The following is a 15,150-nucleotide window of genomic DNA, read 5'->3' as shown; positions in this document are numbered from 1 at the left end:
ATGTTGTCAAAGGCCTTCTCCGCGTCTACAAATATTAAAACTGCCTTAGTGTTAATATTAACTTCCAATAATTCCATAATGTCTATTATGTTTCTCACATTGTCTGACAAATGTCTACCTGGAAGAAAGCCCGCTTGGTCCTTATGAATCTCCCCCACCAAAACTCTTTTCAGTCTTTTTGCCAAAATGTCTGCAAAAATTTTGTAATCCACATTGAGTAGTGATATAGGGCGGTAGTTCTTAACCTGGTTTTTTTCAGTCTCTGTCTTTGGTATAAGTGTAATGTAAGCTTCTTTCCACGATTCGGGTGCCTTTTTCCCCTCTAAAATTTCGTTACAGACCTCCTTCAACGGTTGTATAAGCCATTCTTTCAAAGCTTTGTAGTATCTGGAGGTCAGTCCATCAGGTCCTGGAGAGTTTCCCAATTGCATATTTTGAATGGCTCCCTCAATTTCTTGGTCAGTTATCTTCTGGTTCAAAATCACTCTACTTTGTTCGGAGATTTTTTGTAATCCATATTTTTTAAGGAATTCTTCTATTTCTTTTTCATTCACCGGCCCTTGTGCATAAAGTCTCCTGAAATAACTCTGAAAACAGTTTCTAATCTCATTTGGTTTATAAATGTTCTTTCCCTCCACTTCTAAATTGGTAACCGTATTCTGTTTTCGTCTCTTCTTTAATTGCCATGCCAAAAATTTCCCACATTTATCTGCCGATTCAAATGTCCTTTGTCTCATTTGTTTTATTTTCCATTCTATCTCTTGGTTCATCAATTCCATATATTGTCTCTGGTAAAACTTAATTTCTCTCAAAATTTCATGTGACTTTGGTTTAGATCTCAGTTTTTTTTTCTCCTTCTTTTATCTTTTCCAAAATCTTATCCTTTTGCTCATTCTGTCTCTTCCTTTTTATGGCATTCTGTTGTATTAAAAAACCTCGCATGACGGCTTTACTTGCATCCCAAATTACTCTTTTTTCCACTTCTGTTCTCAGGTTTATCTCAAAATAGTCCTTTATTGCTTTCTGGGCCTTTTTGTACACCTCTTCATCTCTAAACAGGGAGTCATTCATCCTCCATCTAAAGGATCCAGCTGTTGTTGGGTTCATCTCCATCCTTACGGCATTATGGTCGGAACAAGTCTTTGGGCAGATTTCCACTTTTTTAATCCTTGGTGCCATCCCACTAGATATCCATATTTGGTCGATTCTAGTCCAAGTCATTTTTGCCTCAGAGAAAAAAGTTCCCTCTCTCTCAAGAGGGTTTCTTGTTCTCCAAATGTCAATCAGGTTCATGTTGTCAGTCATTTCAAAGAAGGTCTTAGGTAGTCTCCCATCCTTGGAGACCACCTGTCTTTGTGCTTTATCCATGTTTGTAGAGACCACTCCATTCATGTCTCCCATTAAAATTACATTATAGTCTAGATAGTCCATTAGTGTCTCATGCAATTTCTTAAAGAATTCTGACTTCCCTTCGTTCGGTGCATAAACTCCTATTACCAATAATTTTTCTCCTTGAACTTAAATTTCAATTGCCAAATATCTTGCTTGTTCATCTTTAAATTTTAGTTTAGGTGCCAACCTTTCCTTTGCATAAATTACCACTCCTCTTTTCTTTACTTTGTCAGATGAAATAAATTCTTGCCCTAATCTTTTATTAATAAGTAATTTTCGATGTATTCTGGTCACATGAGTTTCTTGTAAGCAAATCAAGTCCAATTGTTCTTTTTTCAAAATATGAAACACCTCCCTCCTTTTTCTAGGAAGGTTCAAACCATTACAATTCCTACTTAAAATTTGCAGAGACATCTTGTTTTTGTTTTTTTTTTTACTTAGCTACTCCTCCAACTGCTCCAAGTAAACCTTCTTCTGTCAATGTTTTAGCTCCAAAGGATAAGTTTGAAATATCTGGTATTTTTGCTGGGTCTGTAGTGTCCACCGTTTCCTTCTGAAGGTCCTCCTCGTTCCTTGCCAAAAATTGTTCTTTATCTAGCACTGTTTTTATCTTAATTTTCTTTCCTTTGTAATTGAAAGACAGGCCTTGCGGAAACTCCCATCTGAATGGTATGTTGTTCTTTCTCAGTAAAGTGACCAAATCCTTGTAGTAGGTCCTCACTTCCAAGATATATTTGGGGATATCTTTAAAGATCTGAACCCGAAAATCTCCAATCTCAAGAGCTCTTTGAAAATGTAAATTTAGTATCCTGTCCCTCTCCTCCTGAGATCTCAAAGTTATTAAACAATCTCTAGGGCTCTTTCTGTTTTGTTTCCTGCCCAGTCTGAAAGCCGTTGTTATCTTAAATTCCTCTTCTTTCAAGCTGTCCTGCCAAAATTCCAGAAATTCTTTTGTAAGGTATTCTGTCAGATTGTCCTTTTCATTTTCTGGAATCAATCTTAATCTTAAATTTCTATTTTTCCTCTGTAATTCCAATAAAGACAGGGCAGCATCATGTTCTTCTAGCTTTTTACAGACTGGCACCAACTTTCCCTGTGTATTTTCTGCAGAAACTTTCGCTTCTTCTGCCGAAATTTTCGCTTCCTCTGCAATCTTTCTGGTTGCCTCACTTTCTTGAACTAATTTATTTATTGTCTCTGTATTTTTATCTATTTTTGTTGACAGTTCATTCAGCTGTTTGGAATTTTCAGTGCTCTGCTTCGTAAGCGCCTCCAGAGATTCATTTATTCTAACTAATGCATTGGCCACAGCTGCAGCATCCATGGGAGAAGTCATAACAGGTGCAACTGGATTTGTTACTGAGGCCCTTCTCTTTTGTTCCACTTTTCCTTTAGCTCTCGTTACTCTTGCTTCTATTGGGCCACTCATGTCCCAAGGTCATTCCCACGGGAATAACTTTCAAATGGGAAATTCCACAGGCCTGTCTCTCACAATAAAAAAAATTGTAACAATTGTAGCAATTTTTCTGCAGCCTCTAGAGGGAGCCGCTCAAAGTTCCAAGTGCCAAAAACCAAAAGTTCCCTTTGAAAGAAAAACAAAAGTATCAGGCTATTCCAGTATTCTCCAAATATGCTCAAATGTATCTTTCCAAGGTGCCCGTTTGTATCCAATAAAGTGTTTACTTGTTGCAAAAGATGTAAAAGGCCAACTTTGTTACCAGTCTCTAAATGACAGCTCTCCGTCCCGGTGACTCACACTCCAGGCAGTCCTCCCCAAGGGTTCAAAACGGCAGAAATCTCCCCTTCTATGCTTCTTCCGTGCAGGTATAACAGTTCACAATTTCCCCCCCCCCTGCCCCTGCCTGCTGCGGGGGGGAATTAAGTCCAATGTCTGAGTCCGTTAAATTTAAAGCTGCTTCCTGTCAAATTGCAGCTTCCTATTTCGTTGCTTTGTTTACATGCAGTCCGAGGAAGGCAGACTTCCTTATTTTTTGCCTTCTCCGTTTTCAGCCAAATTCTTGAAGTTTCTTTTAATATTATCTTTCCGTCTTACTCACGGGTAATCCAATTCAGTCCGAATGTCAGGAAGGAATCGGCGCTCTCCGCTAATGGCGACGCGGCTTCGCTCCACGGGCTGGGTAGCGACTCTCAGCTCCGCGCTCACCCGATGCCGCTCCGGAGCCTTTAAAAAGGCTCCTTTGCGATAAAGGGGGGCGCTTAAGGTGCCCACCGAGTCTCCGTGTTCACAGGCTTTTGCGCCTGTGATTTTAGGGGTCCCCGCTTCGCCGTAGCGGTCAGACCCGAACTCGTGGAGCAGTCTCCCTGAGCGGAGCTCAGCGGGAGACCGCCATTAAGCGCTGGCGCCAACCGGAAGTCTCGAGACGCCTAACTTTGTACAGGATTGCAATCATGGTACATATAACATTAAGTTGTGTGTGTGTGTGTGTGAGAGAGAGAGAGAGAGAGAGAGAGAGAGAGAGAGAGAAAGAAAGAAAGAAGGGAGGGTGACATTCACATAGTTGGCCAAGTCTATTGAAACAAGAAGCATGGAGTTTGCCCTGACTCTTGTTAGCTGGAGAAGTACCAGGCTGCCTTCTTGCGATTCCCTTTTTTGTCAAGTGCTAGTTTCTGACGGCCGTGTGCTTCTGTACCAATACCCCTCTCAGCTGTTAGCATTCTGCTTTGTCTATTTTGACCCTGGATGTTCTGTGCCATCTGCTTCATGCTTTTTCGAGCATCTCCCGTCCAGGTTGTAAGCTTCCCACTTTGAACTGTGAGCACCTGTTTTTCTTAAGAGAAATGTACCACATCAAGGGATTGAGGCAGCATAACTTAAAGGGCCATAAACATTCTGTGATTCTACACACACTAAGAGCGGAGGAAATCCTGTGTGGCAATGTTATGCACTGAGTTGAATAGGATCCAAACTGCAGCAGTCTGATTGGTCCTAGAACAATAGGATTCAGAATGCAGCAGTCTGATTGGTCCTAGAACAATGCAGCAGTATGATTGGTTGGCAGGAACCACCCAATCATGCTCCAGATAGAAGTGAATCCACAACTTGATAGGCTTACAGTAGAATTCCGGAATTAGCCAATCATGTGCAGCCCATTGTGTAAATAATGTATATAAAGCAGATACCTTGAGGGGACTTTCATTCATTCATTCCTCCTCACCACTATGAGCTGAATAAAGAGCATGAAATCACTTTGCGACTCTGAGTATATTTCAGGCAAAATGGCGGGGTTTTGCAGCTTTGGCAGGCAGATTGGAGAAAGGTAGCCTTTATCTCCCTTCTACAGTCATAAGCTAAGGGCTGTTTTGGAGCATAAAAACTAGGAAGGCTGATGCAACAGCCCACCAGTTATACAAGGGAAAGCAAGGGAATGGGGGCTTTCTGTGTCCTGCTTTTGAGGAAAAGTATTACGCATTGGCTCCACTGGTGAAAGGCACCGTTTGTGCTGCTGTAACTGAAGTAACAGGGACGCGGGTGGCGCTGTGGGTAAAACCTCAGTGCCTAGGACTTGCTGATCGCAAGGTCGGCGGTTCGAATCCCCGCGGTGGGGTGAGCTCCCGTCATTCGGTCCCAGCTCCTGCCCACCTAGCAGTTCAAAAGCACCCCTAAGTGCAAGTAGATAAATAGGTACCGCTTTATAGCAGGAAGGTAAACGGCGTTTCCGTGTGCGGCGCTGGTGCTGGCTCGCCAGATGTCGCTTAGTCACGCTGGCCACGTGACCCGGAAGTGTCTCCGGACAGCGCTGGCTCCCGGCCTCTTGAGCGAGATGAGCACGCAACCCTAGAGTCGGACACGACTGGCCCGTACGGGCCTTTACCTTTAACTGAAGCTAATCCATACTATAAATGGCTTCAGCCCAGTATAAATTATTATTATTATTATTTATACCCTGTTCAGCCTGGGCACTGAGCTCCAACTCCGAGGGCCTTCTGGCAGTTCCCTCACTGCGAGAAGTGAGATTACAGGGAACCAGGCACAGGGCCTTCCTCGTAGCGGCGCCCACCCTGTGGATGTCAAGGAAATAAACAACTATCTGACTTTTAGAAGACATCTGAAGGCAGCCGTGTTTAGGGAAGTTTTTGATGTCTGATGTTTTATTGCTTTATTATTATTATTATTATTATTATTATTATTATTATTATTATTTCCCCACTCAGCACTGGCATGCGGTCCCCTGAAATTCAGCCAGAAGGTAATATGCCCCCCAGACTGAAAAAGGTTCCCCACGCCTGCTATACACACTTACCAGAGAGTAAGTCCTAGTGAACTCACTGGGGCTAAACTTCTAAATAGACAAAAGTGCAAAGGGTCGTGCTGCAAGATTTATTTAGTCCAGTGACACCCCTGATACAGCCTCTATAGTGACCGCTCAGGCAGCATCACCCTCCTCACCTTCTGCCACAAGCCAGAGGGCTGCAGCACCTATTCGAAGCCTCCCTCCCTGTTTGCTTCTGCAGACGTACAGGCAATTGCCCAGCTCTTCGTTGCACTAACACGCAAGCAGTAAAAGCCCTTTCGTGACTCATCCCATTAATCCTCAGCAGGGATAACTACACATCAGAGAGCAGATGATGGAGGAGGGAGGTTTGTCAGCTCCGTCTACACATTTTTGCAGCTCCCCCTCTTGGTTATAGTGACAAGTATTTATGCTTCCCCTAAGTGCTTCCACTTGAGGCACTGAAGACAATTTGAAATATTGCCAGCAGAATGGCAACACCTCTGACAGCCATCTGTGCAACCCAGAAGGTGAGAATAATTCAAAGAGAGACTGTCGGTGCAATCCTATACATGTTGACCCAGAAGTAAATCTCATTAAGTCACATGGAGCTTCATCCTGGGTAACTAGGTGTAGGATTGCAGCCTTAGCCTTAGGGACATTTCTTTCCTACAGTCAACTCTTCACGGTTCGCCTAGTAAGCTGTTCCTACCGTTGGACAAGCTGTACAATGTATGGCAGCAGCAGAACTTGCACTGTCTTTGCTGCTTGCTGTCAGCGACTCAGCTCTTTAGCGGTTGATCTTGACCTTTCCCAGCAGCCTTCATGGCTGTTCCACAAGTCAACATGGCACTTCTTTTCTTGCTGCTTTTGACAAAGTGCAAAAGAATCTTTTGAGCAAATAGCGGAATGCCAGAGAGAAGCCTTTTAATGTTACACTTTCACAATGCTTTCACAGCATTAGCAATGATGAGCCATGCTAAATTCGTAGCATTTTGTCAGGGCGTCAGCACTAAACCTGTGTGCTAGATTCAGAACCAAATCAGGCCAATTCATGGGGGGAACTGGGCTTGGGCTAAGTCAGGCTGAGACAGCCCCGGACAAGATGTAGGTATTGCTGTAAAACAGGAAGGGGAAGCTCAGGCCTGGAGGCCAAATCTTCCTGCTCCCCCTCCGCTCCCCAGCATCCTTTTTCAGCAACTGAATTTGGAAGGGTTGAAAAAGCTTTTTAGTTTTTGCTATCTGATGCTCCATGATATGGAGTCAGAAACCCATGCTGATCTATTGCAAATCACACAGAGATCTATTTATTGCTGCTGCTGTTATTTGCCATTTATGAATTTCTTCCCATGAGGCATCACTAAGTGATTTATAATACTATATATTATACTATATGGGACGCGGGTGGTGCTGTGGGTTAAACCACAGAGCCTAGGACTTGACAATCAGAAGATCGGCGGTTCGAATCCCCCCTGACAGGATGAGCTCCCATTTCTCGGTCCCTGCTCCCGCCAACCTAGCAGTTCGAAAGCACGTCAAAGTGCAAGTAGATAAATAGGTACCGCTCCGGCGGGAAGGTAAACGGCGTTTCCGTGCGCTGCTCTGGTTCGCCAGATGCGGCTTAGTCATGCTGGCCACATGACCTAGAAGCTGTGCGCCGGCTCCCTCGGCCAATAAAGCGAGATGAGCGCCACAACCCCAGAGTCGGTCACGACTGGACCTAATGGTCAGGGGTCCCTTTACCTTTATATTATACTATATCTATATATCTCTATTTATCTATCATCTATCTATATCAGATACATATCTAAAAATAGTGAAAGTGATTGCATTTTTTAAAACGATTTTTAAAAATACATAAATATAAAAACAGTTTAAAGCAACAGCACATACGGGAAATAAAATCAGTTCCAAGACAGGTACCAACTGGGACAATTATTTTAGAAAGTTTGTTGAAAGACGGATTTATTTAGGGTTGCCATATTTTGAAGAGCAAAAAAAAAGAGGACACATTTGTCGACTTCTACGTTTAACTATGGATCACTATGATGACTCTACCCATGAAAAAGAGGATGTGTCCTGAGAAAAGAGGGCATATGACAATCTACCCATGGATCCCAGTCTATCTTCTGCACACCCTGTTTCAGGAACAGCAACAATCTTAAGGGGTAGTGGAAGAGGAAGGAGGTTTGCCTTCAAGCTTTTGATCCTTCTCAATCCCACTCTTCCTTCTTCAGGCTTGATTTATTGCCAAGCATCACTTGTTCCACCCTCTCACCATCTCTTCCTGCTGCCTCATGACATCCCCCCTATGGGCATATCTGAGGGGTTAATACGTGAATCGGTGGCGGCGGCAGCGAAATAAGTCAATCTCTGGGTGAGCGAAGAATAATGGAGATTGCACTTCATTGTTCACATTCTAGAGTGACAGGGAATTAAGCAGTTCGTGGGAGGCTGCACACACGCACATGCGCGCACACGCGGCAGATAGACAAGAGAAAACAAAGAGCTCCACATGGTGTTTGTGATAATTACATCCCTTGCACCGCTGTCTTTTGGAAATACTCTCGCTGCGCGGCTGCTCATGTGATTTGAGTGTCACACAGAAAGGAGGGTTGCTATGATTTGCTGGCAAGAGAGAGGGAGCGTCTGTGCTAGTTTAATATCCATGGAACTGTAATTGACAGAGTGGACGGGGAGGAGGCTGAGCTCTTTTAGCCCATTTACAACAGTAGTCGAGGACCTGGGATGGCTCAGTTGGTAGAGCAAGAGACTCTTAAATCTAAGGGTCACGGGTTTGAGCCCCATGTTGCGCAAAAGATTCGTGCATCGCGGGGGGTTGGACCAGAATTCTATTCTATTATCTATGTTACATGTCACAAATGGCATTCAAGATGCCGAGGAGAATAACACTCTAATTGTTATGAGTTTGGGGCCGAGGGGGAGCTTTCTATACCTTCTGTGCAAGACCCTTCTAACCCCTGGATCCATCAAATGTTGAAATATAAGCCAGTCTAGCTTCATGTGTTGGCGATAGCCTGGGTGATGGGCCGTTAAAGGAAAGGGGCTCTGTGTGAGATGGCAAATGGCTGGGGTCCCTCCCAGCTTGTGGCTAGTTAGAAGGACAAAGTTCTTTAGAGTTTTAGAGCAGAGTTTGGCAGTGATGTGGCCTACAATTAAAGCAGCAAACTGGAGAGAGAGTCAGAGCAGCATTGGAGAGCAATGTTTGATTTCTGTTTGAATCCAAGGCTGCAAAAATGGGAGAAACAAGACCCTTTTGATGGTGTTAATGCTGCAGACCCCTCCATTGTAGGCTCAGGTTGTACATATGTGGAAATAAACCATATATCATAAAGACATCACAGTCTCTGTGGAAACAGGAACCCTTGGTAAGCACCTGGGGCCCCTGGAATCTTGCACGGCTCAGAGATTAGAGGGACGTGCAACAATACTGAGGGGGGCAGGAACTCCGAACATTTCAAAATACTTTGTTTCCGTCCTCCTCTTTTGTGAATATCTTTCTCGTCACTCCTTTCTGGACACGCAGTAATCAGAGGCATTGCTTTCTTTCTATATCAGAAGTGTAGAGAATAAGGTTGAAATCCTATATCCATTGGTGTAACTTCCAATGTAGTCCATAGGAATTAGTTCCAAATAAATGTGCATAGGATCTTGCTAATAGGGAAGGCAGAGGTAATTTGTTGGCATCCCTACCATGTGTGGAGTTTCCATGGCAACGGTGCACTCTATGTCACTCTGAACTGCTCGTGTGTGTGTGTGTGAGTGAGTGAGTTCTGATGTTCTGGCCCTGAGGGATGAAGCCATCTTTTGGCTTGTTATGTGTTTTGTTTTTCTAAACGGATGCTTTGCAATTAAGACTGAATGCAATATTCCATCCCAACGAGCCACGGTGCCCAAGTACAGCAACACCTTTGGCTACTGGAAGCTGCATTTACTATTATGATTTGTTCGTTAAAAATCAGCAGCATCAGAATTGGTCTGAAGCGAGATAGGATATCAATGGCAAGAGACTAGAAACTGCAGGACTGCAGCTTCCAATGGTGTCTCCAGCTGAATGAAAGGCTCAACGATATGGAGGTTGTGATGTGTTGTCTACAGTCTTTGAGTGTTTCCTGCTTCTGTTGTATATGTATTATTTCTTTTGACTGTAGGTGTTTTGCCTGGGGTGGAGGGCGGGCTGCAGGGGTGGTTCTGAGAATTGCCAATTTTTCTTCTGTGGAATGGGAATTTTGTAGTACCCACAACAATCTCAGTCCCTGGTTTGAAAGCTAGAGCCTTCCTCTCAGAAAAATGCGCATGATGAGGACTGAGGATGATAAAAGAACATCATGGACTCTCCTTCATTGAAGGTTTTTCAACAGAGGTTGCATCTAGCAGACTCTTTGAACCCTTTCCAACTCCACAATTCTTTGGTTCTATGAAAAAAGACCTAGTTCATACTGTTTCACACCTTTGCTGCCTAATTACTGTGAAATGGGTTCATATTATGATGGCTTTATCTTGAAACGTTGGAGGTACCCATGAGATGCAATGTGGGGAGATCCATGACTGACAGGTCCTGTTACTCTTGAGGGTCAGGGAAGTAACACTCTCAAAGAGAATATGTTCAGCTTTAATAATAATAATAATAATTTATTTATATTTCCCCAGCCACTCTGGGCGGCTTCCAACAGAATATTAAAATACAATAGTCTATTAAACATTAAAAGCTTCCCTAAACAGGGCTGCCTTCAGGTGTCTTCTAAAAGTCTGGTAGTTGTTTTTCTCTTTGACATCTAGTGGGAAAGCGTTCCACAGGGCAGGTGCCACTACTGAGAAGGCCCTCTGCCTAGTTCCCTGTAACTTCGCCTCTCGCAGTGAGGGAACCACCAGAAGGCCCTTGGCACTGGACCTCAGTGTCCGGGCAGAATGATGGGGGTGGAGATGCTCCTTCAGCTATACTGGGCCGAGGCCGTTTAGGGCTTTAAAGGTCAGCACCAACACTTTGAATTGTGCTCAGAAACATACTGGGAGCCAGTGTAGGTCTTTCAAGACCAGTGTTATGTGGCCTCAGCGGCCGCTTCCAATCACCAGTCTAGCTGCCGCATTCTGGATTAGTTGTAGTTTCCCTCCCCTAAGACCAAAGGTTGGCAACTCTGTGTTGATTGATACGGTTTTCCTCATTCAAGCAAAAGATTGTGCAGCAAGATATAAAAGAGTTAACTTCCAAAAAGCAACAATGCCTTGAATAAAAATAAATGGCTGGGGCATGGGAGATAATAAACTCTACAGTGAAAAATTCCTGGAGGCGTTAAGAAGTTCTAATGTAATCATCCCCTGCACTGTCAACTCAATAGATGGATGACTAAGCGAGGCCCATAGAAACTGGCACAGTTTACACATTTCATTAAAGAAAAAACACGTATAATGTTTTCTGGTCACTAGTTGGCTTGGCTTTTCTGATCTTGCAGTGGTTTCAGAAAGCTCAGAGGGTTAGATGGAATATATACTGGGCTGTGGGAAGGGTAGCAGCAGCAGGAGCACTTTATTAATCCAATATATGTGTCGCAGGCTAGAAGACAAAATAATGCGGTTGTTTTCAAACTGTCACACAATGATGGAGCTTGTGATTTGCATCCATGTTTGATCTCTGGCATCTCCAGTAAAAAGAACTAGGCAGCAGGTCATGGAAAAGAGGTCTGCTGGACACCACAGAGAGCCACAACCAAACATGGCCAGCCCTAAAAGAGAAGGAGACAACGGCCTCAAAGAATTATAGAGCTGACCTTAGCCGTCATCTAGCCTAACTCCCAGTAGTGATGTATGGAAGTGAGAGCTGGACCATAAAGAAGGCTGATCGCCGAAGAATTGGTGCTTTTGAATTATGGTGCTGGAGAGTCCCATGAACTGCAAGAAGATCAGACCTCTCCATTCTGAAGGAAATCAGCCCTGAGTGCTCACTGGAAGGACAGATCCTGAAGCTGAGACTCCAATACTTTGGCCACCTCATGAGAAGAGAAGACTCCCTGGAAAAGACCCTGATGTTGGGAAAGATGGAGGGCACAAGGAGAAGGGGGCGACAGAGGATGAGATGGTGGGACAGTGTTCTCGGAGCTACCAGCATGAGTTTGACCAAACTGCGGGAGGCAGTGGAGGACAGGAGTGCCTGGCGTGCTCTGCTCCATGGGGTCACGAAGAGTCGGACACGACTAAACGACTAAACAACAACAACAAGCCTAACTCCTAGCTTAGTGCAAGATCTACAGTTCAAGCTGGAGGAGGAGAAGTGTGCAGAGGCCCGGTGGACGGTTCAGTTGTCCTCACTACCTTAATTCATTGTGACTGTGGGTGAAAGTTTGGTCTTTTCTGAATTCTAGTCATGCCAGACAGGGTGAGGCAGTTGTTTCCTTAGTGATGCCATGTGCTGCATGAAGTCTAGATCAGTTTTTGATACACCACTCCTAGTGTTCCTGTTGCTCAGTTTGCAGCTACACACAGAAAATGCAAAGAGAGGATGAATTCATCTTTTCGCACCTCGCAGCATCCTGCACAGGCACAAGCCATGTCAGAGTCTTTGTGAGTGCACCAATTTCCTCATGGCAGGATCAGCGGGACAGCCATCATCCCAAATGGCTGTAGGAATCGACCCACTGAAATGTATTTATGTTTCCATTGTAGGCTTCCTTTCGATAAAAAGGAAGTTGTTCTTCATGTAGCGCATAGTTAAATGATAGAACTTGCTCCCTCAGGGGGCAGTGATGGCCACTAAGTTGGGTGGTTTTAAAAGAAGATGAGACAAATTCATGGAGGACAAGCGTATCCACATGGTGACAACGTTCTGCCTGGGTGACATGCATGGGGATGCAGTCTAGGTGGTCTCTGATCTAGGCACTTATCTTGCTTAGCTTTAGCAAGGTTGAAGCTTTAGACCATGCCCTGGGCCCAAATACAGGGATTTGTATAAAAGCACAACTGTGCAAGCCTTGCACATCTTGCCCTTGGATCAATAAGCTGATTTCCACTTGAGAAATTAATCCAATGAAGTTTAAAAGCAAAAAGAACCCAAAAAAACTTAGTATTCCCCTATATCTCTTTCTACAATGCTGCCCTCTTGTGTTGCTTAAGTTTTAAACTTTTCTCTTTGTGGACAGGTGTGTTTTTTTGCTTAGTAGGAAACTCACAAAATCATGTGTTGATTCTCCTCAGTTGTACATAAATTACACTAGCCTCTCACAAAATAATAGCAAATACAATTTGTAATAATAGCTTTTGGCAACCTTCCATATTCCTGGTAATGATTTTCCAGGGTTTGTCTGTGTGAAAGTAAGGATAATATTTTGCTTCTGCAATCAGCCCCAGAGATGTGATGTGGGGCTCAAAGTTGCCCTGCAGAATCTCAGTTTCTACAATCCAAGGACAGTGTAGACACCAGAACATCTGGAGACAGATGATTCTTAGACATTTGCAAGGTGTGCTGACTGAATCTACTCGATATTAACCCACAACCTGGTGGATTGCAGTGAGTTTATTTATCGTGACCATGCCATAGGGCTATCATAGGGATATATGAATATTTCATGAAGATGGTGCAGCTAGGGGGCCAAAGTCCAGGATGACCAGATGACCAGCCAGAGAGCATCAGGCGATGAAGACAGCAGCAAATAGGCTCAACACCTAGGTTTGCATACACACACTGAGATCCACCAAAGCTGTTTCAATATCCTTTCTCTATCCTTATTTTGACTCTTGTTGCCTCAACGTGTATATGGTTGCATATTCTCATAGTAAGTCTGCAACTTCTGTGAGGGATATGTTCTGGGGATCACACCTAAAGTCAAAGTTATGTATAGTCAAAACACAGTGGGCTCAGTGGCGGGAGGGTATGCCAAGGTCATTTTTCCCAGAACCCCACCCTTTTTAATATTTTTTAAAAAAATATTTTGCCATGCTCATAAAGCTGAATGCGCACAAGCTAAATGCACATAAGGTGGGGTGTTACTGTACACTATTGTGTAAAATGTAAGAACATTCATGCCACCTGAATACGTAAAAGGGGGAGCCTTTTCTTCCACGGTTACCCTCAATTCACAACGCATAAAAGAGGCAAACTTATAAATGCAGGATTGAAAGTTGGACTCTAACCTTTGTAGCATTAGTTGCAGGCTGACATACGGAAAGAGAAATAAGAAAAGCCAACTTTCTTTTTAGGGAGGATTGCTAAGTGTACGACCTTGTTGCATCTCACACACACACACCCTTGGTCCCAAATACATATTTCTGCTAACCACCTTGCTTGCAATTGCATATGATATGGTTCTGTTCTCTCTCTCTCTTTCCAATTTAGAAATTGTCCGGGCGATGACTCACGTGATAAACCAAGGCATGGCCATGTACTGGGGAACTTCCCGATGGAGTGCCATGGAAATAATGGTAAGGTAGTTTTGCGAGAGGATCCAGCGTTATTATGTAGCCTTATTGGAGTTCACCGATAGGGTATGCGTTGCTCCAGGACAGGAGGAAGGAAGTCAAATGACACCGAAGTTTGTTCAAAGAAAGAGTTTATTCTGCTCTCCGGATAGCAGAAGGCACCTGCGTGGTGAGTCCACAGCAAGTCCAAAGAAATGACAAGTTTCATGCAGTATATATATCCTCCAGACACCCTCTCCCCCTTCCCCAGCCACGTCAGCTTGTACACGCAGGTTGACATCACAGATGTTCCTGCTCCGGCACTCTTAACCATAAAAGGGATTTCCTTCCTGCACTCCTGACCATAAAAGGATATTCCTGTTCCTACTCCTATCTTGGAGCCAGAGGTCACCATGTCCAATAACACACTCTGACACTGTTCCCAGACTGGGTCTGTGCATCTTTTGTGGTGAGGATATAAGATAAGGCACAGACGCTTCTGTGTGTATTCTACTGGTAGAGTCAAGGCCAGCCTTGCCGTCACAAACTGATAAAAGAGAGAGCTGTGTTCTTGTTAGGCATTTACTCAACGGCTCAAGTTTATGCATTGTAGCTAAGGAAAAATAGGGATTTTGGTGCAGTTTAAAAACTGCCTACACAGTCAGTTTTGGGTTTGGGAAACCCATTCCTTCAATTAGAGCTGCAAGCATTGAAACAGAACTAGGTGTGGTGTGTGGAATTGCCATGGTCTGCTCCCTCGTTTTTTACGGGGCATCCACACAGTGCCATCGTCCAATCATTACCTTCCTGTATTTTTCTTCCGATTCTTCAGTCTTTTCCCAGGCTCCAAAAAGTCTAGCTTTTTTAGAAGAAGAGAAGAACATAGCTGGTAGAGACACCCATAGCACTTCTCTTCCATATTATTATTATTATTATTATTATTATTATTATTATTATTATTATTTAAAAGGTTTTGATGTGTGCAATTAAATATTAAGATAGTAACCCTATTGCCAAAACCAACTGCCCGCTCAGCACACCTTTGCTATTGCTTTTTCACTCCTGTTATCACTTAAGTTTTATTTATGCTAAAGTCTCTTAAGCACAGGTTAATCTATAT

At 43.7% G+C, this 15,150-nt stretch overlaps 1 protein-coding gene across 2 annotated transcripts in view; it reads left to right on the top strand.

Annotated features, from left to right (window-relative positions):
- The window catches only part of KCNAB1 (potassium voltage-gated channel subfamily A regulatory beta subunit 1), a 207,627-nt gene that overhangs the window by 173,571 nt on the left and 18,906 nt on the right, over window positions 1–15,150 (top strand). For both annotated transcript variants that reach the window (XM_083613476.1, XM_083613477.1), the window contains exon 9: window positions 13,969–14,054. In XM_083613476.1, the coding sequence (XP_083469602.1) occupies window positions 13,969–14,054 (86 nt within the window). The remainder of the gene's footprint in view (window positions 1–13,968; window positions 14,055–15,150) is intronic.

The sequence above is a fragment of the Podarcis filfolensis genome, assembly GCF_964270895.1.
Source record: "Podarcis filfolensis genome assembly, chromosome: 5".
Classification (NCBI taxonomy): domain Eukaryota; kingdom Metazoa; phylum Chordata; class Lepidosauria; order Squamata; family Lacertidae; genus Podarcis; species Podarcis filfolensis.
This window is presented reverse-complemented; position numbering and strand designations above follow the sequence as displayed.